This window comes from Ciconia boyciana, chromosome 4 (assembly GCF_034638445.1).
Source record: "Ciconia boyciana chromosome 4, ASM3463844v1, whole genome shotgun sequence".
Classification (NCBI taxonomy): Eukaryota; Metazoa; Chordata; class Aves; order Ciconiiformes; family Ciconiidae; genus Ciconia; species Ciconia boyciana.
The window spans coordinates 96,069,786-96,096,971 of NC_132937.1; the positions used below are offsets into that span (position 1 = coordinate 96,069,786).

General features: G+C 38.8%; 1 protein-coding gene across 2 annotated transcripts in view; it reads left to right on the forward strand.

The window, feature by feature from the left end:
* The window catches only part of VCAN (versican), a 115,747-nt gene that overhangs the window by 27,442 nt on the left and 61,119 nt on the right, over positions 1 to 27,186 (forward strand). For both annotated transcript variants that reach the window (XM_072860701.1, XM_072860702.1), the window contains exons 4-6: positions 2,085 to 2,259; positions 2,374 to 2,501; positions 14,850 to 15,143. In XM_072860701.1, the coding sequence (XP_072716802.1) occupies positions 2,085 to 2,259; positions 2,374 to 2,501; positions 14,850 to 15,143 (597 nt within the window). The remainder of the gene's footprint in view (positions 1 to 2,084; positions 2,260 to 2,373; positions 2,502 to 14,849; positions 15,144 to 27,186) is intronic.

Sequence of the window (27,186 nt, forward strand, 5' to 3'; positions counted from 1 at the left end):
CTCCTGAAGTCTGCCCAGAAATTGTTTGGAAGGGTGTTACGGGTCCTGGGCCAAATAATGCAGTGAACTAATCTAACAATTTAACAGTCTTGATGACTGAATTGCAGGCACCTGGAATATTTAGCCATAATTTTTCAGGGTGTATTCTTCACTTGTCACTGTTGCCAAACAACACTTGGGTCCATTTGAAGCTGAAATTATATCATTGCTTGGAAGAAGCACTGTTTGTGATGGGTTCTGTCAGTGGTTCCGAAAAAGCACTTTATGGGGATACTAGTGGTCTGTAAGCTTCCAGTTAGTGGCTGCAGCTGGTATGTGACTCCATGTTAAATGATGAAATATTGGGATTGCCAGCATTTCCTCTTCTAGTTCCTGTTTCTCTGCCAGTAGCTTTGATAAAATTGGTGTCTGATGATTGACATTTAACCTACCTGTGAGTAGTTTTCCAATAATGTATTCTATTTTAGTTTCAGAAACCTTCTTAGTGTATCACGACAAGAAGAAAAATGTGTATTTTCTATTTATTGGCCATATCCAGACCTTTGATAAGTGGCAAAATTTTACTTAATTTCTCTGGATGAGAAAAAATATTTCTAAATATGTTGGAACCTCTTGAATCAAAATTGTACTAAGTTACCCGTCTTTCTATTTACTCATAAATTAGCAGACTTCTTCCATCTTTCAACAATGCTCTAATAACAAAGACTTGTTGTTAAATTCATTATTGCTACAATGCCACCATTTTCCCAAACTGTATTACATTATGTTATTTCCTCATCATGAAGTGCCCCAATAAAATCATCAGAGAAAAGGAACATTTCACGGTTTATTTTTTTTGCTTTGTAGCCATTCTGTGTAGTGGACGTTTTATGGTGTTGCAATGCTTCTGAAGATTTTAGAGTGCAATAAGCGTGGTTGAATGTTATTTTTCAGAGATCATCAGGGGACGTCCTTTTGATGCTAAACTGTAAAAGACACTGGCAATAGGGGGGAAGTGATTTTGCAAGGTGGAATATCTATTTTCTGCCACTTTGGAGTTGGTGCCCTTTTTGGTTTGTTTTAGGTGTGCATGTGCAGCTGTTGCCAAATTCAGTGGGAATTATGTGTATATAGAAAACAGAATGTGGCTTCTATACAGATCCCATCTTAACCAAAACCATCTTAACTCTAGGCCTCCCTCTCCAAATGTCTGACATGCTCAAGGAACTTTTAAAATTGTCAAGATTCTTTCCAGAACCAGAAAGGCCCCAAATAAAACCAAGCTTTGTTTTGTCTGCATCATTTGTAGTGTGTGCAGGAAAACATGGTTATGAAAAATTGACCAACAGCCATATATTTATAAATGTTGTATTTGTAGTAAGCTTTGATGCATAGGAACAGACATCAGGGCCATCACCGATTATCAAATCTGCATCAAAAGCACAATGTTTTTGGTGTCCTTGTTAGTCACATGTCTCACTGCAGCTAGCTCACCTCAGGCACTCAAGGGATCCCCCATTCACTGTTGTGTGCAGTTACTGCAGCTGGCTGCTTTGGAAAGTTTATTTTTAAGCCCACTTTTTCCAAGGACTAGATGTGCTTAGTCTTGTCTGGTCACGCAGTTTGACTTGCAATTGGATGTGTCACGTAGACCAATAAGCCAACATGTCAGGTAGCTCTGTTAGCATAAGCAACCTTGCCTGCGGTATAATTAGCTGACCAGCACTTGGACCTGGAAGAGTCCGGGCAGCTATGTGATATCATTGATATCATTGACATATTTTAGCATTCATTCTCCCTTTTGATCACAACTTTCTGTAATACAGCAGTGAAAATGCATATATGGTTTAATTACTCTTTTCTCTGTGTACAGTGAATATAATTTCACCAACTATTAATAACACAAGGTGTTATATAATTACTGGTAGCAGCCACTAGAGGGGGAGACATCATTTATATGATAGCATATCTCTTAGCCTTTTACTATTTTTATCATACACATCTGTTTTCAGCATTGTAACAATACCTACCTAAGGTTACAGTATAATGATGGTTGCAGAAACAATGCAAAATGTGTCACTAATGTAAGTTTTTTGGCTTTTCAGGTGTTGTATTTCACTATCGTGCAGCAACCAGCAGGTATACTCTGAATTTTACACAAGCTCAGCAGACTTGTCTGGACAATGGTGCTGTCATAGCAAGCCCAGAACAACTGAAAGCAGCCTATGAAGATGGATTTGAGCAATGTGATGCTGGCTGGTTGTCTGACCAGACTGTTAGGTGAGACATTTAAAAGGCCCCTTGACACAATTTCCCAAAATAAATATGCTTAGCCTGTACAGACTTAAAATGCTGACTTATTGTAATAATTAATATGAGGATGCTATATTTCAGGTATCCAATTAGACATCCAAGAATTGGCTGCTTTGGAGATAAAATGGGAAAGAAAGGAGTCAGAACATATGGGCGCCGTTTTCCTAATGAAACTTATGATGTGTATTGCTATGTGGAACGCATGGAAGGTAAGATAGGTCCATATTTACTCTGCACGACAAAATTTAAAAATAACTGGAGATTCTAATGTGTAAAGGCAAAGAAATAAGAAATGCTGTGTAAAATAAGTTTTGGCTGGTTTGAATCTGAAGGGAATTGCTGAATGAAGTGAACCTATAGTTTGTGGTCTAGCAGGCCTTAATTAAAGGCGAATGTGGAGCCTACAAAGAGACAGTCAGGTTTAAAGCTGCTATAGTTAGTGCAGTAGATCTCACAAAAGTTGCTGTTGAAGCATCTTATTTTTTGAATGTTATAAAAGGATTTTCAAAGAAATGCATTTAATGTTTGAGAAACTATATATACTATATCTATATAAAGATGGATATAGTGCATGTGCTAACTGTATTATAGTTCATAAAGTATGCAATTAAGGTTTTTATGTGTCCATGACAAAAAATTAGACAGATATTTAATTGCAATCCAAGTTTAATAATATATTTTTAAAAAGGGGGCATCTCAGCATCAAAAAGAAACAAACAATCAAAAGCTTTCCAGTGAGGAATCTGGATCTTCTTTAGTAAATTTTTTTACAATTCCATAGTACAACTATAGTCTTTGCAAAAGCTGCTAATTAAATGGCTCTAATGCAGCAGAGTGGTCATGATTCTGCCACATGGTGATTATGAACCATGGATCATATTGTGAACCCCGTGGTACCTTCTGATCCATGGTTAGGATCTATGATCGGTCTTTATTCAACAGAGAATTTGATGGTAAAAAGAAAAATATGGCAATTTTTTTTGTGATTGGGCAGTTCTAGCATGCACAAATCTCTGTATTACAGGTGTGATGTTGTAATCCTTTCTTATAACCTCTCTTCTGGAAATGAATTTAACTATATCCTTTCAGTGGGCCTATAGGTATGTTTCAGACACCAGATATCCTTATGCTTAGACATTACTGTGACTAGTTAAATACATATACTTAAAATATAAATGCAGAAATAGCCTTTCCTGTCCTGTAGCCTATTTTTTTTGGCTTTGTGCTGGTTGTGCACATGGGAACTTCATTCTGGTACAGAAATACTTTGCAACCAGAACCAAAGTAGATTTTCCATTTACTGCAGTGGTCTGAGTGTGTCACACTGCTTTTGTCTTGACAGGTTTTTTTTCCATACTAATTTCACTGTTCCTTTCTAAAAAAAAATGTATAGTTCCTAATTAAATATCTTTTGGGCTGATCCTTGACTGATTGCATTTAGTTTAGTGCTCTTGAAGTCAACAGAACAATAAATCAGCCATGGCTCTGAGCAAGCCTGCCTTTGTATGTGTACATATATTTGTAACAAGCAATTGCAAAATTAAGGTGCTCAGTGTTTGTATTCTGTTTTAGAGCAGAAATAAATTAGATCATGCAAAAGTTTTCTCCTGGTGATGACTGATAGAGACTTTAGTCACTGAAATCAGTAAGTGTTTTCCTCTTAATTTAGTAGCTGAGGACCTGCCCCAGACTATGTTCACCTTGGAGAGTTATACAATACAAGCAATACAAGTCTTGCAAAGACTCAAAAAACTTATAAGCTTGGGAACTCTGAAAATTAAGTGATGGAATTTTGTTAGTGCTCAGCATTGTCTTACTTTTACATATATTCCATCTATATCTCTCAGTGAGCAGCACATCTGAACACCTAGAGTTCATAACATTGATCCTCCATCAATCCTTGATGGGATTGAATTCTGAATCATCTGTGAATCAAGGCTTTCAAATTCAGTTTGGGTCTTTCCTAGCTTACAAAAAGAAGTTTTGACTAATATGTATCATTCCTGGATGAAGAGCAATGCTTTGTTCCTTTCCTTCTTAGGAACAGAGAAGTGTAACTAATATGGAGAAGCTTATCCTGGATGCATGTGAGCCAGCGATTTCTCGGGGTCAAATATTCTCACTGAGCTTTTAAAAATAAAAATTAAAGAAAGTCAAAACTGAGGCCTGTTTCACTGAGGCTAATGTTCTGTGCTCAGAACAATCTGGAACCAGGCCATGAGGTTCAAAGAGGCTGCAGTGACTGTGCAGTCTTCTTTGGTGAAGATGCATATGCATAGGTTTTTGATTTGTCATGAACATTAATTGATTCTTCTTTGTTACAAAATTTAATTTACCAAGATTTATGAGCTGGCTTTCCTCTCTGTATAGCTGTACATTTCTGTCCTATTGTTGTGGGTGATGACCTCTTTAAACATATGCATGCCTTTGTGGCCTATCATCTGGACTGTGCTAATGTGATCTGCTTGGATATGAAACCTTCAGCATTTAAGAAGTATAAGCTAGCACAGAATATTGGGGAGATTTGATCTATCAACCCATGTAACAATAAGCACATTCATTTTACCTTCTTCCTTGCACCGTAGCTTCCTCTGGAAAACTGATTAAAGCAAATGCACAGTTTCAGCCTTTATCCTAAAGGCTCCATAGCGTGGGACAAGAGTTAAAGACCTACAAGGACAAGACCTACAAGGGCCTGTAGGTCTGACTTGGAGACTGTGATTGACCACCTCACCTCTGGGGATCCATTGAAACTCCCCAAGACCGTTACAAAGCCCCTTGTATGGTAACAGAATGCTCATAGAGATGGGTACAGGTTCAGAATGAAATTCTGCAGGAGGCAAAGATGCCTGCAAGTTTCATTACTGTCCTTCCCAAAGGCAAAGTGTGTTTGACCTGGCCTTTATCTAAATGATTCTCAAAATATGCACTTATAAAAATGTTCTAGGATCTTTTCTCCCAAATTAGGGAAAGAGCACTCCATCTTAGGCTGGTACATATTGTACGATTTTTTTGCACTGAAGAGGGTGTGAGACAAAACAGCGTGATAAATGACGGCTGCATGTTTTATTATGTTCATAGATAATGGCATTGCTACTGGAAGCACTTCACTGTGGTAGTACGCTGAATCTGAGAGAATTCCCTTTACAGTTTTACCATTGACTTCAAGAAAGCAGGGTGAGGTCAACACTTGAGCACATAGGAAAGCTCATCCTTAAGCTATTTATGTATGTGCTGTAAAGAGGTGACTGCTGCAGATGAGATAATTGCTAATTAGCTGTACACCCTCAACCTGCTGCATAGGCATTTTTTTTTCTGATTATATTGGTCAGTTTTAATGGCAGATTATTATAATACCTAACCAAAGATACTTTCCCTCCCCTTGTTTTTCTGTTGGGTTTTTTTTGCCTATTTTCTCAGAAGTTTTCAAATTAACTGGAGTCATAAAATAACTTCTAGGAGTCAGAGGGGTGATGGTTTTATGGATACAGAGTATAGGCATGTTATACTGACATGCAGAGGAGTTAATTTATTCTGTTTCGATGAAGAGAAACAGATGCATGTTAGGAAGACACAGTACTGCATCAAGGTATAGCGTAGGATAAATTATTCTTCAGTGCCTTCACAGAAACCTGAGCCTCTGAGCCAGACTTCCTTTTTAAGACGGGGCTAAGGAGCCAAGATGGCTTTGTCTATATAACTGAAGCAGTTTCTGTAAGCACAATGGTTAATTTCAAATGCAGAGCTTGTTTGAAGTTACATAGCATCAATGAGCTTACACTTTGGAACCACTCATTCACGGAAGACAGAGAATTAGATAAAATGTCAACAGAAGTTATTGAAAAGCAAACATTGCAGTAAACTAGATCCCGTGTTTTCTTTGCTGTATTGTAACATATTCATACATTGGTAGAAGACTTACAGTTCAAGATTGAATGTTATGCCAAATTTCCGATTGGTCTGTCCACGTAAGGCTGATTCTGCAAGGTATGAACTTTCTCTTGTAATGAGCGCTGTCAACACTTCATTAATAACAAAGGACATTCATGGTACTTAGTATATTGTAGAATTGTGCTTAAACATGATTTTTTCTATGTGAATTTGAAAGTTCATAGCTGCATAGCCTATTCTGATTTAATGCCAGATCAGACTTACTTGCACTAAATAGGTCCTTATTTGGAGAGCCTGTGTCAGTAGGATGACTATTCATGGAATAAGATGGTACTTGATTAATGATATCAAAATCTGGGCCGTAATGAGAATGTCATAATGGAAGTCATTGAACAGTTACTGGTCTGTTGGCTGCTATTAGCATGTTACCCCAGAAGGCCATAAATGGTGGTAAGAATTCTTGCAATACATTGTAACATAAATATGTATTGAATTTACAGTACTAATTTGGGTACTTGCACTGAGGATTTGTAGGAGCAACACCATGTCAGTTTTCTTCCTTTCTGGCCATATGAAATCACAAAGTTAGCCAGAGACAGGGATTTCTCCTTGAAACACAAACTATTAGCTTAAATTAAAACCAGTTGTCTAGGCTAACTCTTACCATTTCCTTGTTCTGACGAAAGCCAGAGAGATTAAAGACTGCATAATTATAAGTTAAATATTTTGATTTTTGCGAAAAACCACAGAAGAATAATTATGGGAAGGATTTAAAATTTCTGAGCTCCTAGTGATAAAAATAAGAACCTGGAGTCAAAATGCCATTGAACAGGTACTGGGCATGGTCTCTTATTACAAACTGACTTATATTCCTCATATTTCATCACGTATTTCAGTGTACTAAGCATTAGCAAAAACATTTAGGATACCTTTAATGGTGGGAGATGATTTACTAATAAAGAGTTTAAAGTGACTGTGCTGCAAAGGTTTGGATATAACTCTGAGGTTCTCTCAACACCTCCAACTGAAGCAGTGTCTGCACCAGTGCCTTCTATGGAATAATCCCTTGAATGGAAATGGGTGATGGGGAAGGAGGGGTTTCCATTCTGTCTTGAGATAAGCGTGTATGTGACTGATTTGACGGTGCTGTGGTGTCAGAAATGGAGGCAAAGTGAGATCTGCTCGCCAAAGCCCACTGATGAAGTGAGGGGCTGTGAGTGTGTGGTGCGGAGCCAAAGCACAAACTGCTCCATGCAGCATTGTCTTCTGGCCAAAGCCAGTTAGAAGCCATATATGTCTAACAAGCATATGTAACATGCAGATGGGGACTCATGCTAAGAAAGTTATTTTGGAATGGCTGTGGGGAAGATTATACAGTTTCCCTTCCATGCACTATTTCCCCCCCCACAGTGATGCAGGGAAGAAAAAGAAAAACAAAACCAGATGTCATTTAAATACTTTCCACCTAGTCTTAGGCCTTTTTGCTCTTGTCATGGAAATTTCTGTGAGAATAATACCAAATAAAGAAGTAATAGTCTAAAATATGGCTTCAGGTGAGAAGTTTCTTCTGTGTTTTGGGCAGCTAAAGATCTCCTCCGGAGTCCATACTGATTCTGGAGCAACAATTAGATTAGATTTTAAAACAGGGACACAGAGAAAAGGGTCTTTTCTTCTTAGTTCAGGGCCAATAGGTTCACATCCTTTGCATTGGCTTATACTGAACATTTCTCCAGCCTTGAATTGTGTGACCTAATCCAGGGTCACGGATTCAAGAGTTCTCAAGAGAGGTACAGAGCCCAAATAGAGTAAACCAAAAAAGGAAATAATGCCATGGTGGTTTTTATGCATGACATTGTATGCGAGCTCATAACGTGATAAAGCTCATCTTTGGAGAGATCCAAAAATCCTGATGTCTAAATGATTTTTGTAAGAGTAAGGCACAAAAAAAAAAAAAAAAAAAAAAAAAAAAAGAATCTTATAGAATGCAAAGTTCATTTTGACAGCAGAGCTCTCTAAGGCTATAGAAGTTGCCATGCTATTCTTCATGCTTTAGGGCAAGCCTATGGGAAAAGTATACTCTTCCAGTCTTGTCAAATGCAGTGGATTCCTGTTCAGCCTATGGTTTTGCATAGAACAGACCTAAGACATTCAGGAGAGTTTAATTAAATCATTACTGATGTGTATCAAAAAGAAACAACTAACTTGTTCTAACGTGTAAGAGAAAAAGACTTCTTCAGCTTGTCTAGCCTTCTGCTTTAAAGTTGAACCTAGCTGCTTAGGTCTTTGTGGGTTTCCAGTCCTAGAGAGTGTTTCGCAGTAATTTGTGACTTTGTTAAGGATACCTCTTTACTAGTCTGGTGTGTCAGAGAACCAGCCCTTAACAGTGGTGAGATGGAGGAAGAGAACTGCAGCTGAGACAAAGCATTTGTCTGTGCAGTTTGGGAAAGAGGGGGAACGCTGGAGCATGAGTTGGGTTAACAAACAGGCTAACTATATGTAGCTTCCAAGACCCCTGCTTATGGTGAAGACAAATGAAACTTTTCAGGTCTGTCTTGGCCCAAATGTATCTGTATGTTTTTTCCAGAGTATTCAAGACAAGGGTAGTGGTCTCAATTATCATCACACATGTGTAGAGAGGAGGGACAGATGTAGGCAGTGCCTCTTCCCTCCTTGGTGCACAAGCAGTCTGGTAGTGCTGTTGGTGGGTGCCACTGCCTTTTTGCATGGGCCTTTTGGCCAAAGAGAGAAAGAGAGGAGGAGGAAATGGAAATTCTTGGGACACGTGGTCATCAAGGTGCAAAGGTAAATGCTTTATTCCCCAAAGTGGCCACGATATTCCTGCTTCTTGGCACACTTGATTGTGTTCTAGAAATGAAGATTTGGGCAGATTCCATGTTTCTGAGGAAAAGAAAGTCATAAAGGCAGTGTCTCATGACTGCTTGAGCTTTGAACTGCCAACCATGGGGCTGTGACCAAAGGTTTGTGAGGAACACTAACATCAGGTTACAGCTGCAGGTGGGGAAATGTCCTTAGAATGTTCCATATAACATCAGAAAAGATGATATTTTGTCACTTGTAGCCATCTTTCATGCCTGACCCAAAGGACCCTGATCTGCAACTGTAGTCACAGAGCCCTGGTGCATTAACATCCCCATAAGGGCATCTTTGCTTGATGAGATTGGTGGGTTCCACCATCTCTCAGGAACAACTCATGAACAGGTCTGGAGTTCACCACAGACCCATTATGCTCAAAAAAGGAGAGCCGCCAAATTCTTAGTGAGTGATAATATTTCTTCTCCTCAAACAAGAACACACCACAAAGCTAAGATGGAAAGGCACTGGAACTTTTTTGTCTTGTTTTTATTTAAAATTGTTGGAGTTAAGCATTTCCATCTGTGGGAATGATTAGCTTTTTGTGTATTTAATATAACTTTGGATATTCTTATGTCTTTCTTTAGTTGATGCTGAAGATAGTGGAGGTTGTAGAATCTGAGCACCCAACCACAAGGTAAAGCTTGTGAGCACCAAATTCCAGACAGGACAGTAATAATGAAGGCTCCTGTTGCTCTGGGAGAGCAAAATGGGGAAAAAGACTAAAAATATTACAACTGGATAAATATAAGTGTCTCCTTAGTATTTGTCATTCTCTCAGATGGATAGGATAATAGCAACAACATTTCATAGGTGGTTGACCAGCCACCATCCACAGCACTTTGTGTGTAACCAGATGTGTCAAAAGCATTCAGTGGCAGACTCACAGGTTTCCTCTTAAGCTTTTCTGCAGTTTGGGAGAATCCTTCAGACATCTGTAAAACTTTTGTCACAGACTTGCATGTGATGCCTTAATCTTCCAGGTGCAAGTGACTTGTAGCTCATTTTATTGTGCCTGGCATGGTGGGTGATGGTATGTGAAGTTGAGGAGATGATACTCTGCTCTGGGAAGAGAGTGCCACATAGTCAGGCTCAAAGATGTCCTCTAGGAAGCAGCAGCCCACCAATCCCTTAATTGTGGTTTCATCTATGGAAAAATAAATTACTGGTGAGGTCTGTGTTGGAAGCCTTACATCTAGATTCATTACTTCTACCCTAGTCAATACATGTTGTGTATTGACCCCCGGCTATGGTTCTAGCCTGCCATTATTTCTGTGCTTGCTTTTAAGATGTGTGATTCATGACATTCACATCTACAAACATGCCCAGCTCGGTGAGATGTCTCCTGATGAGAGAGAATAAATGAATTAACTTTCAAAGGAATGAAGCTTGCTATAAAACCAGCTGATAAGTCTGTAGATCTTAAGCTTTTTCCTTGGGGGTTGTAGTGAATCAGCTTTTGTCTTAAATAGAAAAACCTGGCTTCTTCCTCTAGCTTGATATATTTGAAAGAGAGGGAAAAAGCATGACTTCATCAGGTGTCTGTTTTAACCAAGCAAAACAAACCCATGTAACAGGAAAATCCTGTAGATTCTTCAAGTGCTCTGACCACTGAGACTGGATGATCAACCTGAATCTTGGTTTTAAACAGGAGCCAGCAATAATATACATTACATTATTGTCTGCAGTCTAAACATTTTCAGGGTCTCCATTTCACCCCCTGGTACTGTAGGGCTAGTTTCTCTTCATCCGCTGGTCTCAGCCCTGGGGTTTGCCTACATAATATTGCTAAGTTACTTGGAGTGTACTGCAGCTATAAAAACATTGCCCATGGCTTTTAACACACACAAAAACTGAATCTGCCCTGCTGGTGTTGGTGGCTATGTCATTAGTTTATGAACCAGACAAGTTTTCTCTTAATTTCCTTGTTTCCAGCATTTTGGCTGGGAAATTGAGGTGCTTTCAGACATCATAATAAAGATACTGTAAGAGTGTGACAGGATGAATCCTCCTGCTGTAAATATGGAACCTGTTGTGCTTCCAAAAATAGGAGTTAATTTTAGAGACTGTATGGATTAAATACATTTTATTAGCTTCACCATTGACTTTTTTGCTTTTCAGAGGAAGTTTCTGTGCAAAGGTCAAATCCTTTTCTGTTTGGTACTTTGAAGGAGCCAGGATGTTTCAGCTACATTGACTGACATGCTGGAAGTCAGGGTTGGAGCACAAGCCCTTTTTCCATGGCCTCTTGAAAGCCACTGTCAGTTTTGAGGTTGAGTCCATGAAAGAGATCAGCAGAACCTGAGCTCCTTTGTACAATTTTTCCCCAAGTGCTTGGCAGTGCCAGAGTAAACTCCTAGAGCTTCTCACTGTTCTTCCTTCAGTGATCAGCACCTTTTTTCATATTTCTTCTTCTGTGTTTCCTGCTCTATTGCTCAGCTTTTGTGTTGGCTGACTGGGGAACAATGTGGTTTCCAACCCAAGTTCTCACTATGAGAGAAAAAGCCACATTGACACTGAAGTAGGATCGGCGCTCTTTCCACATACAATAAACTGAATTTCCACATTGCTGTGAGGATAAAGAGGTGGGGGATTATTAAGTAGTGCTTCCAGAACATGCACCTAAAATATCAATAGTTTGGTAACCATCTCTTTCTGACCAAGGAGACTGGTGGTGAGCAAGTGTCTCAGCACTAATCATGTCAGAGAGGTGACATGGATAGTAAATGTCATCCCTCTACATTCCAAGTGATTGCCCTTACTGCACACAAACTGTAGGTCCTGATTAGCTGTCTCTGTGATGTATGGGTCACCATATCCCTGAAGTTCTAAGTCTGCTGTGTATGTAGTATACATGCCCACAGTCTGCTCCAGGTGAGAAGAGCAGGAAAGATTGTGCAAATTTTCTCATCACATAATTTAGGGCTGCTGTGAATCAAACTGATGCCATTCAGCTGAAGAAGTTTTGAGCACCGTTTTCTTCCCAAGCACTCAACAGAAAACATAAACCTTTCTCCTTTTTGTGATGTAGTTTTGGAAGATTGCAGGACAACTTTTAAGTGTTTTGGATTTATATAGCAAGGCCTTTATTAGGGTCTTGCTTTGTTTTTTACATTTCATCCCAACAATTATTATGCACATTAACTGCACACTCAGATATAATACAGAATTTTAATTTATTTTCAGACTGGACAGACGAATTGCAGTCTCATATCTCCTAGTGTAAATGACTCTTATTTGGAATCTGACTTTCGCACTTTACTGGATTTTTTTAAAAATAGGAATTCTGGAATCATAGCAAAACACTCTTTAACTAGAGCAATTGCAAGCTGCCATGTTTTAACATCTTTGTACCCTTTATCTTATCACTAGCATTCCTGTAATAAATTAATATTTACTTGGTATATGATGGAATGACAATAAGGGCATTTTGCTGATTGCTCTGGCACCTTTTTGCATTCTTTGTGAATTTGTCCTCACAAATTCTTTGATATACAAAATAGGTGGCAAAGAATGCAACTTTGGACTTAACTTATTGGACTGATCTGGTTAGGCTGCATTTTTTCTTAAACACATGGGGTTGTTTTATTGTTTAATTTTTATGGTAAAACACCCTTTGACAAAGATATGGTATCTGTATGACAGCAGCTGACTTTAATATATGAACCAAATATATATAAATATGTGTGGGGTCAGTAGAATAGATTCAATACAAAGAAAGATATGCCACGCATCTTTTAAATGTGCAGTATTATCAATATTGCAAATACGGGCATACTCCAAGACAAATTTAAGGCAGATTTCCATATAGAAATGCTCTTGTGCAACTTGGGTGAGTAAGTTCTCTGCTAACGTGACCTCTCTTACACAAGTACTGATTGAACCCTGGATTTTGAAGTCCTATAGCCATTCATTAAGTTTCGTTCCTTTAACAGAATCCAGATGACAGCTCAGAGCTAACTTTAATGGTGTTATGTGCAAGCTCCATTTGGAGGCAGTGATCCAGATCAGTTGATGGAAAAATTGCTTTGCTATTAATCTTGCATGGTTTACCCATTTTCCTATGTTTTCAATAAGTTTCTCCCAGAAAGAATGTTGTGGGATTGCTTGACATTATTTACTTTTTGATCCATCGTACTTGTTACTAGAAAACCATTAAAATACATTGGTTTTCTTACTTGTCTAATTTTCTTGTCTAACTGGACCGATATCATCTGCTATTTAATTGCAATCATTTTAACTACTAATTTTCATATACATGATGGCTGCTGTGTCCTCAGAACAGAGGGGGCTGCCCTGGAGAGGTCCTTCTTTGTTCCATTGTTTCATGGTGCTGCCACTGGGACAGTATGGTGGGATAACTGCATCCATCATTCTGTATTGGCCATGATACCAGATATGCCCCTTGATGCAGAAAAATCTGTCTTCTGCAGAAGTGTTTAATAAAAAAGTACATTATCTGTGTGGTCTGAAGAGCTGAATGAAGCATTCTGGTACTTCTGAGGGTAAATGATTCTTTGCTTTTCTTATCTTAAAGTATGTCCTATAGACATGCTCTGTCCCTTTACCTCTAAGTTAAAAACTCCCTACAACATGTATAAAGAAACTTACACTATGGAATTGATATTACAGCTGTAATAACAAATCAGAGTTTCTACCTAGGAGGAAAAAGAAAATTGGCACATTGCCTCCTTTCACACTTGCATTCCTTTCAAGCCCGAAACAAGCGTAATATTGATGTGAATGAAACTGCTTGGGGTGATGTAGTTTCTGTCTTTTGCTAGGTTGCCTTGAGACAACTGCAGAGGTGGGACAGATTGTATGTCCAATATGAATAAGCAGTGCTCTCCTGCAACAGTGACTGTTGTGTTCTGGCCTACTGTAGTTGAGGAAGAGAATTACAGTCTTGTAACAAATATTTTGAATTTGCGCTGTTTTCTACAGCTGCACATATTGATTTTAGGTCTCATCAGTTCTAGCTGAAGTCTGAGCAAAAACTAGAGAGGAGTCAGTTTACTGTTTCATTCCCAAGATACAAACATTAGAGCCTTGATTTTCTTTATCGTGTTTGGGTAAATGAGGCAACAAAGCCAACTGCATAATGGTGATTTAGCTTGGAAGTAAAATATTAGATGTGCTAGTTTTGTTTCAGTTTCCAACTGGAAGGCTATTGTTTACAAATTATTATTCCATGGAAGCTAAACTATGCCAGCAGCATTCTAGACCAATTCAACTTTTTCACACAAAAAGGACTTTGTGCATGCAACATGTCTGCTGCATTCCCTCACCTTTGTTTCCCCGTGAGGCAACATGACGACTGATGGAAATATGACATTAGAAGCTGCTGCGGAGCAGCCAGTGATGAACATTCACTTTTTTTGTGAGTCTCAAGTGAGATTCTAGTGATGACTAAAGAGGTCAGGTAGGAGGCTTGCAGATGTAAAAGATTTGTTTTACTGAGAAAGTAAATTCTGTTGGACTGGATTTAATTAACACAGTTGAGTTGCAAAATCTACTCCAACAGAGGTCACAGAGGAGCTTCAAGGCTGCTGTTACATCCGCCTAGAGACCGAGGGAGGGTCTCAATCTCCAACCACAGTGTACTTCATCACCTAAAGTTTGCATATAAATGCTCATGCTTTGTGGTAGGTTCATTTTCGTATTCAAATCTGGGACATTGGCTTTGCTGACTATCTGATTTTTTTAAGCAAAAAACTATTGGAAGAGGGGAACTAAGCTGACTTGATGGTGGAATGTGATACTCAGTCTTTGTTATCTTTGTTTTCTTCCTCTAGGTGAAGTGGTTCATGTCTCAGTCCCCGAGAAGCTCACCTTTGAGGAAGCTAAAGACCTGTGTCGGAAAAGAGATGGCATTCTTGCTTCTGTTGGGAACCTGTATGTCGCCTGGAGGAATGGCTTTGACCAATGTGACTACGGCTGGCTGGCGGATGGCAGCGTTCGTTACCCAGCCTCGGTGGCAAGGCCCCAGTGTGGTGGAGGTTTACTTGGGGTGAGAACCCTGTATCGCTATGAGAACCAAACAGGCTTTCCTTACCCAGATAGCAAGTTTGATGCCTACTGCTATGAACGTAAGCTTTTTTTTCAGTTGTAATTTTCAGTATGCTCACCATGCTAATCCTGAAAAGTGTTTTCTTTAATATGTATTTTGTTTCAGTTCTTGAAGCGCGCATGAGTTTTTAAAAAATTCTTTTATTGCTATGGCTTTACAAAAAAGAGAGAAAAGCCAAACTAAAACAAATGTCTTAAAGTAACATTGACAGATAAAGATAGGCAAAGTTTTAAGGTAAGATTTCAGCCTGAGTAATGTTTTTACACGGAGTGACACACCATATCCACAGTCACCCTGAGGCTGCAGGTGCTACATATTTTGGTGCCTCAGTGCACCCTGGTATCTTTGTGTCATGTCAATGAACATAGGAACAGAAGAAATGTCCTACTTGACCAGGTGAATGACTGTCATCTAACTTGATATTCTGTCTCCACTCATGGAAATATGAGAGGTTGTTTACAGGCTGCATATAAGCCTGGCCATTTTCAGGTCTCTGAGATGCCAGTAGTTTGGGGGTTATCTCTGTATTCCAGGCATTTTGTCCCATCATATTTTTTAGGTTTCTAAAGCAGTTGTAAGTTCTCCTCTCACTCACTCAGTGTTTCATGTGCCAGTCAGTTGGTACTGTGGATGGTCTAAATTGCCTTTCTTTCTTTCCCTCCTGGTATATTCAAAGGCACATCAAGCCTTTGCCACATTCAGCTGGTAGTCTGCATCAATCTAAACCAGATCTCCTCCACACCTGTCAGCTTTCCTTTGGCTTTGGGGTTAAATATTGCTGTGTAACCTCTTCCATCTTCAGTGCCAGCAGCCTGGCTCTGCTATTATTATGGTGCAGCCTATCCTTGCATAGGCTCCTTTTGTCCCAAAAGGTTCACCAGCTTCTAGTGTACCTGAGTTTCTCTTCCCTATATCATCTCACCTGCACATCAGTTCCAGATCCCTGCCTGTCTCCCAGGCCTTCCTAGAACTGGCAGCTCTTCATAGACCACCACCATGGAGGTCCTGGTCTCATCTGCCTGTCCTCCTCCAGAACATCCCTCCTACATTTCTCTCTGTCATTAGTGATGACTACTTACTCTTTCCCTACGCCTCCAGAAACCCATCCATGCATCTCATGATGTGCAACATGTACGTTTCTGTGTAGCCCTTTCAAATACCACAAACCAGCTATCTGTGTCTGTTAAGAGAGGATCCCATCACCTTACTTCTATCCTTTAAGATCCCCTCCATCACAGGAGTGTTCTTTGTGCAAGAGGACACTGATACTGTTGGAAGGTGCATGACACCTAAGAGATCAGACTGCTTCTTCCCAGCTGAATGTCCTGCTTCCCTGAGACTTGCAGCCTCCTCACCAGCATAGGGAGGTTGGACTGCTCAACAGTTTTCCTGCAGGCCTCTCTGTTGCAAATAGTACAATTGACATTAATGTGTAAAGGCTACTTGTGTTGACTTAAAAGTTCAGAACTTGGTCTATAACTATGAATATATAGGTTTTTTGGACTCAGTCCTGTGACTGTAAGTCAGAACTGCTTGAAATGTGGAGCCTCTACTGTCCCCATTTCTGTGGATGATGAACCAACTGCAGCTGCAGATCTTTCCAGCTCAGGCATTGAAGGCTCATTTATGAACAAATATTACTGCTTGAGAACAAATCCCAACATCTGGTGTAACGTTACAGTGTGGCTGTTCTCAGACAGTCTTAGCAATATTTTCAAATAGGATTGTTTTTTTTTTTCCTTTATTGCTTGTGTGTAAGATGTTCCAAAACTTTGCATGTGGAAGTAGTCCTAATGGAGTTCAAGGGATACAGGAATAAGGACTAGTTAAGTTCAGGAGTGTGTGCTCTAATCTGCAGAGCAGAGTTTTGTTATATCACTCTTTCTGTCCCTCCCCCAAATTGTTTATGATAGGTTTAAGTGTCATGGGTCAAATTGACTTTAATGGGGATAAAATTTGTCAGTCCCTCTAAAAGAGTGAAGTAGGGACTGGACATTTTTCCTTTAATCTAGTCTTTAGTGAGGACAAATTACAAATTTCTGTTTGTTTGTATGAATTTCACCCCTTTCAAACAACACATGCCTTTTTAATGCTCTTTCTGGAATTTTTAGTTAACAAATTCTGGTGACATACCATTTGTTCTAAAAACATCCTTGATAAGTATTGGGTTGTTGCCTTTTGTATAACTGCTTTTTCTGCAAACTCTTGCCCTTGATACATGAGAATAAATATTTCATCAGTTTGCAACCCAGGAAGTAGACAGTCTATGACTATCAACCCTTTTACAAGAAAAAAAAAAGGACTAAACAGAACCAACACAATTTGGTAGACAGTGGGCTGCTCTCCAGCAATTTTAATTGCAATCAACATTACATCAGAATTAATTAAACACTGCTAGCTAGATGACTCAGGTTTTGCCAGATACATCTGGTTTTGTGTTGGGAAATGCAGGAGTGTAATGCTGAACTGTGTGCCCTCCTTCAGGGTGCCTTTCTGCCACATGTTTCAGAAGTTACTGAAAGCTCTCTCTCCCTCTCAGAAGGTGCTCAGGATCTCACAGGAACCAGCTGTAACTCTTCATTGCTTTTGCTAAAAGATTTATGCAAGTGGTGAGTAATGAGACTCGCTGCCTAGCATCTTGGTCTTTCACATCTGAAGCAGCTGCCTAAAGCAGTGGCTGTAGAGTGAGTCACTCTCTCCTGTTGGAGCCTTGGAGTCAGTCCCTTTTCGGGGGCAGAAAAAGGGAGAGAAAGCAAAAAAATGGTTCTACAGTATAGCAGGAGGCTTGAATTTAAGTCCTTGTTTCAAGTCATCTTTTGTCTGGAAGTTTCTTCCAAAATTTCCCATTATCTCTATTTCAAAGTTTCAGTGCAGTAGTCCGTCACGTAAAGTCCATTATCCCCAAGCTCTGACTGCTTTTAGCTCAATAGGAAGCTTTTATGCAGCAGTTCCCACTGTGCCAGGCAATAAAACAGTCCTCCCTAAGATCTCGACTCCTTCCACATAACTCCAATCCAGTGCTTATAGCTCTTACTGTGCTTGTTAGGTGTCTCACATTACATTGTTACGTTTCTCTCCTTGCCTGAATACCCAGTGACACCAGCAAATAACTTCTGTTGGTGACAAAGAAGAAAAAAGGGAGGTCGTTACATGCATTTATAAGATCTTAGCCAGCTAAAGGGAAAAACACAGAGTACCTCTGCGAACAGGGCAGGATCAAGCCAGCTACCCAGGTAGCTCAGTGCTGAAGGTCTGCAGCACAGATGTTCATGCAGTGATCTCAGGTTTTTTACAGCATCCCTGTAAAGTTTCCTCTGCCTCCTGTGTGAAAGCTAGTGATGTTCCCATTGACTCAGCTTCAAGGGTTATGGCCACATGTTGCACATTTAGTCTGAAGTGAAATAGCAATGATGAAGGGCCTGCGTCCGCCACTTTTACTCATGCTGAGTAATACTATACTCCCTGAGTAAGGCCACCAAAACAAATGCCTCCCAGGCACAGAAAGGATGAGTCCAATGCTTGAATTTACACATACTCTGAAGCAATAGATTTGTGGCAAAGCAGGCATCTGTTTTAGTCATTACAAAGACAAATTGTATATTTAAGAAAGGGGATATCTCTTTCTTCAGCCCTGCTTAAAGTCATCACTCCTATCCTGTGATTAAAAGTCTCTTTGGTGGAAAATCTCAAAATATTAATTTTAAATTGCAGGTAAAAGAAACCTCAGTCAGTATTTTGAACATTTGACTTACTTTTAAAAAGGAATTGCATTTATTAAAATACATGAAAAACAGTAACCCAAGCAGTAAATTCAACTTAAAAATGATATGCACTAGTTTCAATAAAACAGCCAACCTGGACAACATTTAACAGTACAGTTAAGTTCAGGATTTTAACTTCAGCAGTGTTCTGGTTACAAAATTACATTGTACAAAATGCCTTGACTTTATAAAAATAAAAGTGGCCCAAACTAATAATACATGATTTAAAATCTAAAAATCTTGTTAAAAAAATAGAAAAACCTTCTTCACTTTGATCACAAGTGTTTTTCACTCTACAGAAACCACATGGCTCTGAGTTTCAGAAACATTATCCACATGTTTCCTCTCATCCCTCCAAGACTTTTGCCAGACTTTTTAGTTCTTCTTTTTGTCTGAGAGGTACCTAATCATGTATCTGATGGGGCTTGAAAAAGTTTCAGGTTAGACACATGATTAAGTACTTGAAGGTCCTTGGAGGCCACCATCAGAGGAAAAGTTTTTCAAGTGTTAACATGTAGAACTTTTCTTTACAATTAAAAAAGAAAAGGTAGAGCAACTGTTGCTGAAACTTATGTTTATTTGTAAGAGAATAAAATATGGTATCAGCAAAAAAAAAGTTCCATTTTTAATGGGTACCTACTTAATAGTTAGTTCTTGCATAGAGCTATAGGGTATTTATTTAATTCCATCCCTCAGCCCCCTTCGCCAGGTCTTATTAACTGAAGTTTTTGAGAATCTTGCTACAGACTTCAACTGACTTTGGATGGGGCATTTTATACTATAGTATCTGTAGAACAAATTGCACTCCAGAAATGCACTAATCAAGATGTATACAGTTTTTGTCTTACATACCTGCAGCAAAACTGAACTTGATGAACTGCATACACAGAGGTGGTGGAATTTTTGAAACATAAATCTACATTTTGCTGAGAAACAGATTTATTAAAGCTTAATTGTTTCATAGACCTATATTGATTTTGGTGAATCTTCCAGCTCAGCAAAACGTTTTTTGCTTGACTCAAAACATGTGTTGACCGTTTTGCTCTGGATTTGGCCATTTTGTTTCAGATTTGCTCTTTCGTTTTGACTTTGTTTCACGCACCTTTGTTGTTTCTCTTGGGTTATGCCACTTTGGTTTGGCATTGTGATTTCATTTTAGCTGGAGATTGAAAAATTCCTGTTCTGAGATGGCATTGCCATATCTGTTCATCATGAATGGAGTCCACATTGTTTTGTTTCAGTACAGCCCCGTCAATAGTGTATCCAAATCAACCACTGCTTGTGACTGAGGGACTCTTTCTTTGATGCTTCATCCGTCTAAAGCTCAAAATCAGAGCACACTTTTATAGAAGAAATATAGGAAGCAGCAACCTTCTTAGTATGTAGCAGGACTGACCTTTGTAAGATGAAAGTGGAGAATAATTGTCTCTCTGCAAACCTCTCCCCTGCCCACCCCAAAACATCTCCAACCCAAAGCCTCTGTTTCTTGTCAGTTCAAGTAAGAGTGTTTTGCTAGGACAGGAGTGTTTGGTAAGCAAGGCAACTTGCAAGCAGTGTTCTTCTATGGAGGACTTCAGAGCAGGGAAAGAAAAAAAGCCCCTTCTTTGTGAGGTCCTACAGCATGAGCCACCATGATTGCAGGCTAAGGCTCAGAAAACATCAACTGTGCTCCACTTGTCCAGCAGCAGAAAGGATAAGATTTTTATGCATAGCTCAAAAGCTGGCAGAAGAAATGCTGTCTTCCCTTTTGCTACATGTGACTTAGTTTGGAAAACTTTGAATAACTAGGCAGTTCTGTCCTTCTCCACAGCAACCGTTGGTAGCTACATGTCCCAGCTATTTCTTGGATGAGGGAATTATTTCCAGCCTGATGTCAGGGACTGTATTAGAGGAGATCTGTGGATTTTTGATCAGTTTGGGAATGACCACAGAATACTGAAGACATTGGGTGTGGTGACACCCAGGGAACAAAATTGTCGATCTGAAGAAAACGAAACACAATAGAGTGCTGAACATAATAAAGCCAGTGTCCTCCACCATTTCACAGTCCAGTATCAGAATGGGTAAAATGCCTTTGAGCCAGCAAGCATCTCAAGGTCACGGCACTGACCACAGTGTATACGAGGATGTTGGCTCTGCTCATGCTTCCTTTCCCCTCTGTGAAGGTGAAGCTATGCAAAGGGCTTAAGCTGCCTTAGCGAGGCAGCTACCACCAGATAACAATTCTCTAGCTTTTATTATTTGGCTAAGAAGGTAGATCTCTGTGCTTCTCTCACATACGCGGTTTAGCAAGACCTACATAGCTGCAGAGATCTCCAGTAATATCTTGGACCAGGTGTAGGAGGAGTAAATCTCTGAAGCTCTCTGCTGGGCTTATAGCAACAGGCAAACATCCCAGAGGCTGTGCACACTAACAGCTCACAGCATGTTTCCCACCCCATTCTACTTCAGTTGCATGTTGAAGGAATTTTGAGAAGTCAGTCAGACCATGCTGAAAACGGCAAGATTTCAGTCCACTTCAGACAATCCTGTGCCATAGACCTCACTAGTACCTCACCCTGGGAAGGAGGAGGAGGTCGTGGTTGAGTGCAGCTTAACCTTTTAAATGCTGTGTAAAGTATGAACAGAGAGAACCTGATTTATCAATCTAGCTGATGTATGTGGAGCAACTGTTTGAAGCCTCAGGAGCTGGAGCTTCAGGAGGAGATGCTCCTTTTGCCAGAGGAAGTGAACTTGCATTTATCTGAGTCATTAAAAACTGGGTTCCTTAAGAATATTCCCTAAGTGCAAACATTGCAGACAGAGGGAAAGAGGAAAGAAAAGAGGACACAGTTGAAGGCATTTTCCTTCATTCCCTCAGATCACTGAACAAGTCAGGTAACAAGGGCGGGATTAGGAACAACAAGGTGAAGAATTAAAAGATCCATCCCTTTAGGTGTTCAAGTACAGGAAGGATAAATTGTTTTTGCTCTTTATTAGCTTTGCTCACTGCTGTGGCAACTGGGTACCACTCATGGGACATACAAGTAATTTGTCTCTTTTCACACTAGGTGGGGAGAGCAAAGCAGCAAGATTTTTGCTGTTGGTTCCTGACCCGAGTGACAATCTTGGCTCTCTTTGTTCTTCAATTGGTTTTTGTGGTCAGGAAGCAAAGATTGTTGCTTTTATTTGGTGCTGGGATACAGATTTCATTAGGAAGAGCTGACTAAAGAGGCTTGCTGATTTTTTGTCCTCTTTGGCAGTTTTTTAATAAATAATGTGGAAGGAAAAATGCTTTTTGCTATTGTTCTTTTGTGGATAGATTGACAGGTTATAATTTGTTCACAGACCTACACTTGCATGTGGGGAAACCAGGAGATAACATATCCTTCCCTCTTTAACTATCTGACTTCAGAAGTTATGAAATAGCAAGTGGTTTTACTTAAGAGTATTTGTGTTCACAGAGCTAATAGAGCTGCTGCCTCTGCTGTTTTGTTAGCTGGAAGAAAAGAACGTTGGGCAATGGTGTGAAGAGGATGCATGACCTTTTGTCATGTTTTTAAGTTTTTCCTTACAAGTAAGATAGACCAATAGCTTTTAAATTTTTTTTTTTAAGAATCACATTCATTTTCTCTGCTGTTGCACATATTTTGTAAATGGAAATGGATACTGTGTTTAGATTTTTAAATTATTTTTCTCATTGCATTTTGCTTGTGTTTTGATGTCAAAACGCACTGTAGGTGAGTGGGAGTATACACCTAGAGTTATAGAGAAACTCTTATGGCTGCAGTATCGTATTTTGAATCCTCCTTATGTTACCACACGTCTCATAAGTAATGAGCAAAACTCCACATCCGCTGTCTACCTGTCTGCTTCCTGAAATGAGTGAATGAGTGGGTACTGAGTCAGTGTAATAACAAGAGCTTTCTGGTTCAATCTGTAACCCAGAGCACCAATTTTTATTTTTTTGGATCTGTTCTTACTCTTAGACTTGTCCAGTTTGTGAGGTTCTGCCAGTAATTTAAACTCCAGCTGGCATAACTCTTGGAGTCAGGGGAACATTCAAGACTGTCCCCTCTGCCAGGGATGGTAGCAGGGAAAGGACAGACAAACAGAACAAACTTAACAAAGCAGCAAACAGAAATTAACATACAAAAATATGTAAAAATTAAGCAAAGCAACCTCTCTGCATAGACATCATGCTCTAAATGGGCTGGAAGATGTCAAACCATTAATTTGGACGGTCTCAACATTACTGATATTTTGGAATAATTTATTTTGGCTGAAATTCACAGAAAGAATTCACTATTTTGAGGTTTTGTTCTGACTTAAAAATTTTTTTTGTTGTTTTGGCTGTTGGTAATGACTCAAAACAATTTATTTTTCCATCTGTAGGGTCTATGTTCTTTCAAGTTCTTTAGTACATACCTAAATGTGAACACAAAACAGTATTTCTGAGTGTAGAGAAGCTGCTCAAGTGATTCAAGTTAGACACATGGTTAAAAATTTTGTGGGACTGGTTACGCTGAAAATGCATATATATAAATTATAATATATATAATCTTTAAAATAAACATTTTCTCCTCCAGAAAGTACCCCCAGATGTCTTGAAAGTATTATTAGACAGCACAGAACATTCTAAAATCCTTATTTGGTAATTGCAAAGTTAAACCATGTCAAAAGTTGTGTAGTGTGATTTCCTTGAAAAAATATTAAGTTTTAATATTGCTACATTATTTTGAATCCTTATTTAAACACTGGTGGGAGAGAAGAGGAAGAAAATGCTGTACAGTGAAAGCATAAAATAAATAAACAGAAAGTGAAAAAATGTAGTATCTCTGCAAAGTCATATACTCCATCCAAAATCAACTTCATGCAGGTTGTTCAATATGAAAGGAATCGATTAAAAAATGACAAGATATTATTTGATATGAGCAGCTGTTGGTGAGATAATTTGCTTTCTTGCTGCTAATATGTTCATGAATTTTATTAGGAAAATCTGCCTCATGTCTTGAATCAGAAGAAGGACAAAAGAGATAGCATATTGCATGCATGATGCAAGGAGTACAGTAATGCAAAACATCTGGGTGGAGAGGACGACAGTTCAAACTGATGTTCAGTCTATTAAAAAAGCAACCTTCTCTTTGTTTTTTTTTTCCCCCCATAGGAGAAAAAAATAGCACTGATAGATTTCTCCTTGAAGAACCATCTTTTTTTGATCCAGTTAAATAAGTTTGCAAACCTGAATGATCTGTATGAAGTGTCTTATATATCATATTTATGACAAAGCAGTTTTAGAGGCCCTGTAGTTGATTATAACCAGAACTAGTCTTTGCACACTGGTAACCCTGTGTCGGTTTCCACAGGAGAAAATGGCTGTTTACTTATAAACTCTTTAAAAATATGTGCTTTTCTTACACCAGTATATGAATTTAATATTTATTGATTCACTTATTAAAATAAGCAAATCAAATACACTTGGTGTTTTTTCAGGTTTACTTCATAAATGTGTACCTATTTGATCAAGTAATTAGCAGATAATGAGTCATGAACAACAAATAACTGCATCTCAGGCATAAATATGTGAACTTTTGGGACTTCCAAACATTTATTGGAAATTGGGAAGCTATATAAATGGTTGTGATTAAGTGTACACAATTTCCCAGCAGTGATAAAGTAAAGTTAACTTTTTTCCCCACAAATTTTAAAAACAATTCTCATGCCGTCATTTTTGTCTAGCTTTGTTAGAGGGTATAATGTTTTCATATTCTTTCAAACAGTGATGTTGATAATCACTTAAAATATGGTAATTGCAATCTGAATGAGTACTTGATGTTAGCTGCAAAACAAATTCAATCTGCATTAGGGAAACTAATCTTATGATTAGAAGGGAGAATATGAGACTATGCTGTCTCCTTTCCATTTTGCCATAAAAAAGAGCTGTTAAGGCAAATTGGCATATTCGTTGGTAGAAATTTAACAATTACCAACTACCATTCAGGAAGACAGTGCTAATTTATTTGTGCGCACTCTTCACTCCCTAGTTGTAAAGTACAACTGTGGTTTAAACCATCCTCATGCCTGCAGAGAAGGAAAACAATTGTAAGAATTGGTTGATTCTTGATTGTGGGAACGCCATCTCACACTTGAATCAGATAGGCATTGAAAAGAGCGATAAACCGCCACTTCAGGTTGTAGAACCCCAAAACACAAAAATCACTTGTGTTAAGGCTGTGCTTTGCTTAGTGGGATTTCAAGAACTTTATTCCTTCTTGCTCAACTGAATGTTTTAAGCTACAAAAAAAGAGTATATAAGTAGCTAAGTCTTCTTTGTAAAACCACAAAAAGATTTAACATATGGTAGGGAAAAGAATCCATTCCTTTTTCTGCTGGCAAAGAACACCACCACTTCTAAACATAGCGACATCATATTTTCTTACCCTTACAATTTCCTTTTCACTTTCACTTCTCGTTCAAGAAAGCTGAAATATCAACTCTTTTTCCTCATTTCCCTTCCCTGTAAATCTACCCGTTCTTCTAGAAATCCTAAGAGGCCATCATCTGGCAAGCCTACTTACTTTAGGGTAAATCAAATAGCTCTCTTGCAAAGGTGACATTTTCAAAGCTTGGTGTGTGAAACTAAACAAATATTTGTGTGACCCTAACTTACACATGTGGAATTCATATCTACAAATATCAAAGGGGTACCTAATTAGACATGCGTGTGTGAAGAGAACTGATTTGTGCATACATACTGTGTATGTTTGAGTATAAACTGTCATTGCACAAATAAGTTACCAAGTTGAGTCTTTCTAAATTTTTCATTTATTTTCTTCCTCTTCTTTGGTCACACTATTAGCTCCTGCAAGTCCCAAGTCAGTCAGAAGCTGTACCATTATCTAGAACATCTTCTTCTCCATATGCCAGGCAGTAAAAATCCAATCTCAGAAGTCACTTTTTCCCCTGATAACTGGTATTCATACCTTATATTGAGTAAAGAAAGTTTCTTGATCTCTTTTATTAACTCACAGCTATAATAGCGAGCCTTTGGCTTCAATATTTCCTTGTAAAATACTGTAACTGTTTTGATTTCTGCACGTTAGGGGAATAGACTTCTTTGCTCTATTAGAAGTTGACCAATATTTTCTTCTGCAAGAAGCTGTACGTGTAGTTGTGTCTGTCTGGTAAGCAGTTAGTCCTCATATACACAGCCTGTTTAATGCATTCTTCATAGGCTTAGTGTGATTTAAAGAACCATATTTTGTTCTTAACTGGCATCCATATAAAGCTTTTGACTCTCAGTCACTTAGCAATTAACAGCACTGATTTAAGACCTTCACATCTTCCATCTGTCTGCTCCTGTCGCCCTTCTGAAGATTACTGACCTGGAAGAATTGGCAGAAGGGGACATGTTTCCACCCTGGGCTTTTCCCAAGTAAATCCTGTTTTCTTAGCGCAAACTCACCTTTTTCAGGAGTTTAAAATCTGATATCAGTGTCATGGTTGTCGGCACACATTTCCTCCTCAGATAGGATTGAAATCTGTGGCAGAAGGAGAGGACAAGGGATAAGGCAGCAAGATTCTTTAAAACATCACAATTTGGTTCACTGGAAAGACCTTTCTTTGTGTCTCTTGTGAATCTAGGTTAGCTACCCCCTTACTCTTCCCATCATTCAGAGGGGTCAACACTCTGCCTTTTCATGTTCAACACTCCCATAGAAGCACTTTTGTGTGTGAAGGAGTTTCAGATGTGTATCTTTGAAGTCTTTTCCAAAGATCAACATCATTATAGTATTAAGTTTATGATCTTATGGTTTACTGTTCTCACCTTTCCCCATAATAAATTTCTCTCAGTATAATTTAAATGCAGGGCAGCAGCTCTTGTGGCATTGTAGAACAGTACTTTCTGATGGCATGTTTGTTCCTGTTGCTTAAGCATGCTCTCACTCCTGTGAGGGTTCCTTTTTGCAATTTGTAATTATGTGCTGAAAATAAACTAAAGTGGTATTTCACTCCCTTTATACATTTGAGTTGTATGCTACAGTAAGCTTTGAAGAAAACCCACAGGTTTGCAGTACCACTCATTCATGACATCATGAAATAAACTTTTATATTCCCTGATCGGTACTTAGCTGTTTAGTGGGTATTTGTGTAATATGAGGACTTCTAGGGGTAATTATATAAACAATGAATATGAAGAATACTGCTACTCTTCTCATTTCATCTGACTTTAAGTTAGATGTTCTGCAGCTTTATAATGTTTTATTTTATGTCATTCGAAGCTCTGTTGTATGCTAAACAAGTATCTAAAGCCTTTGACCT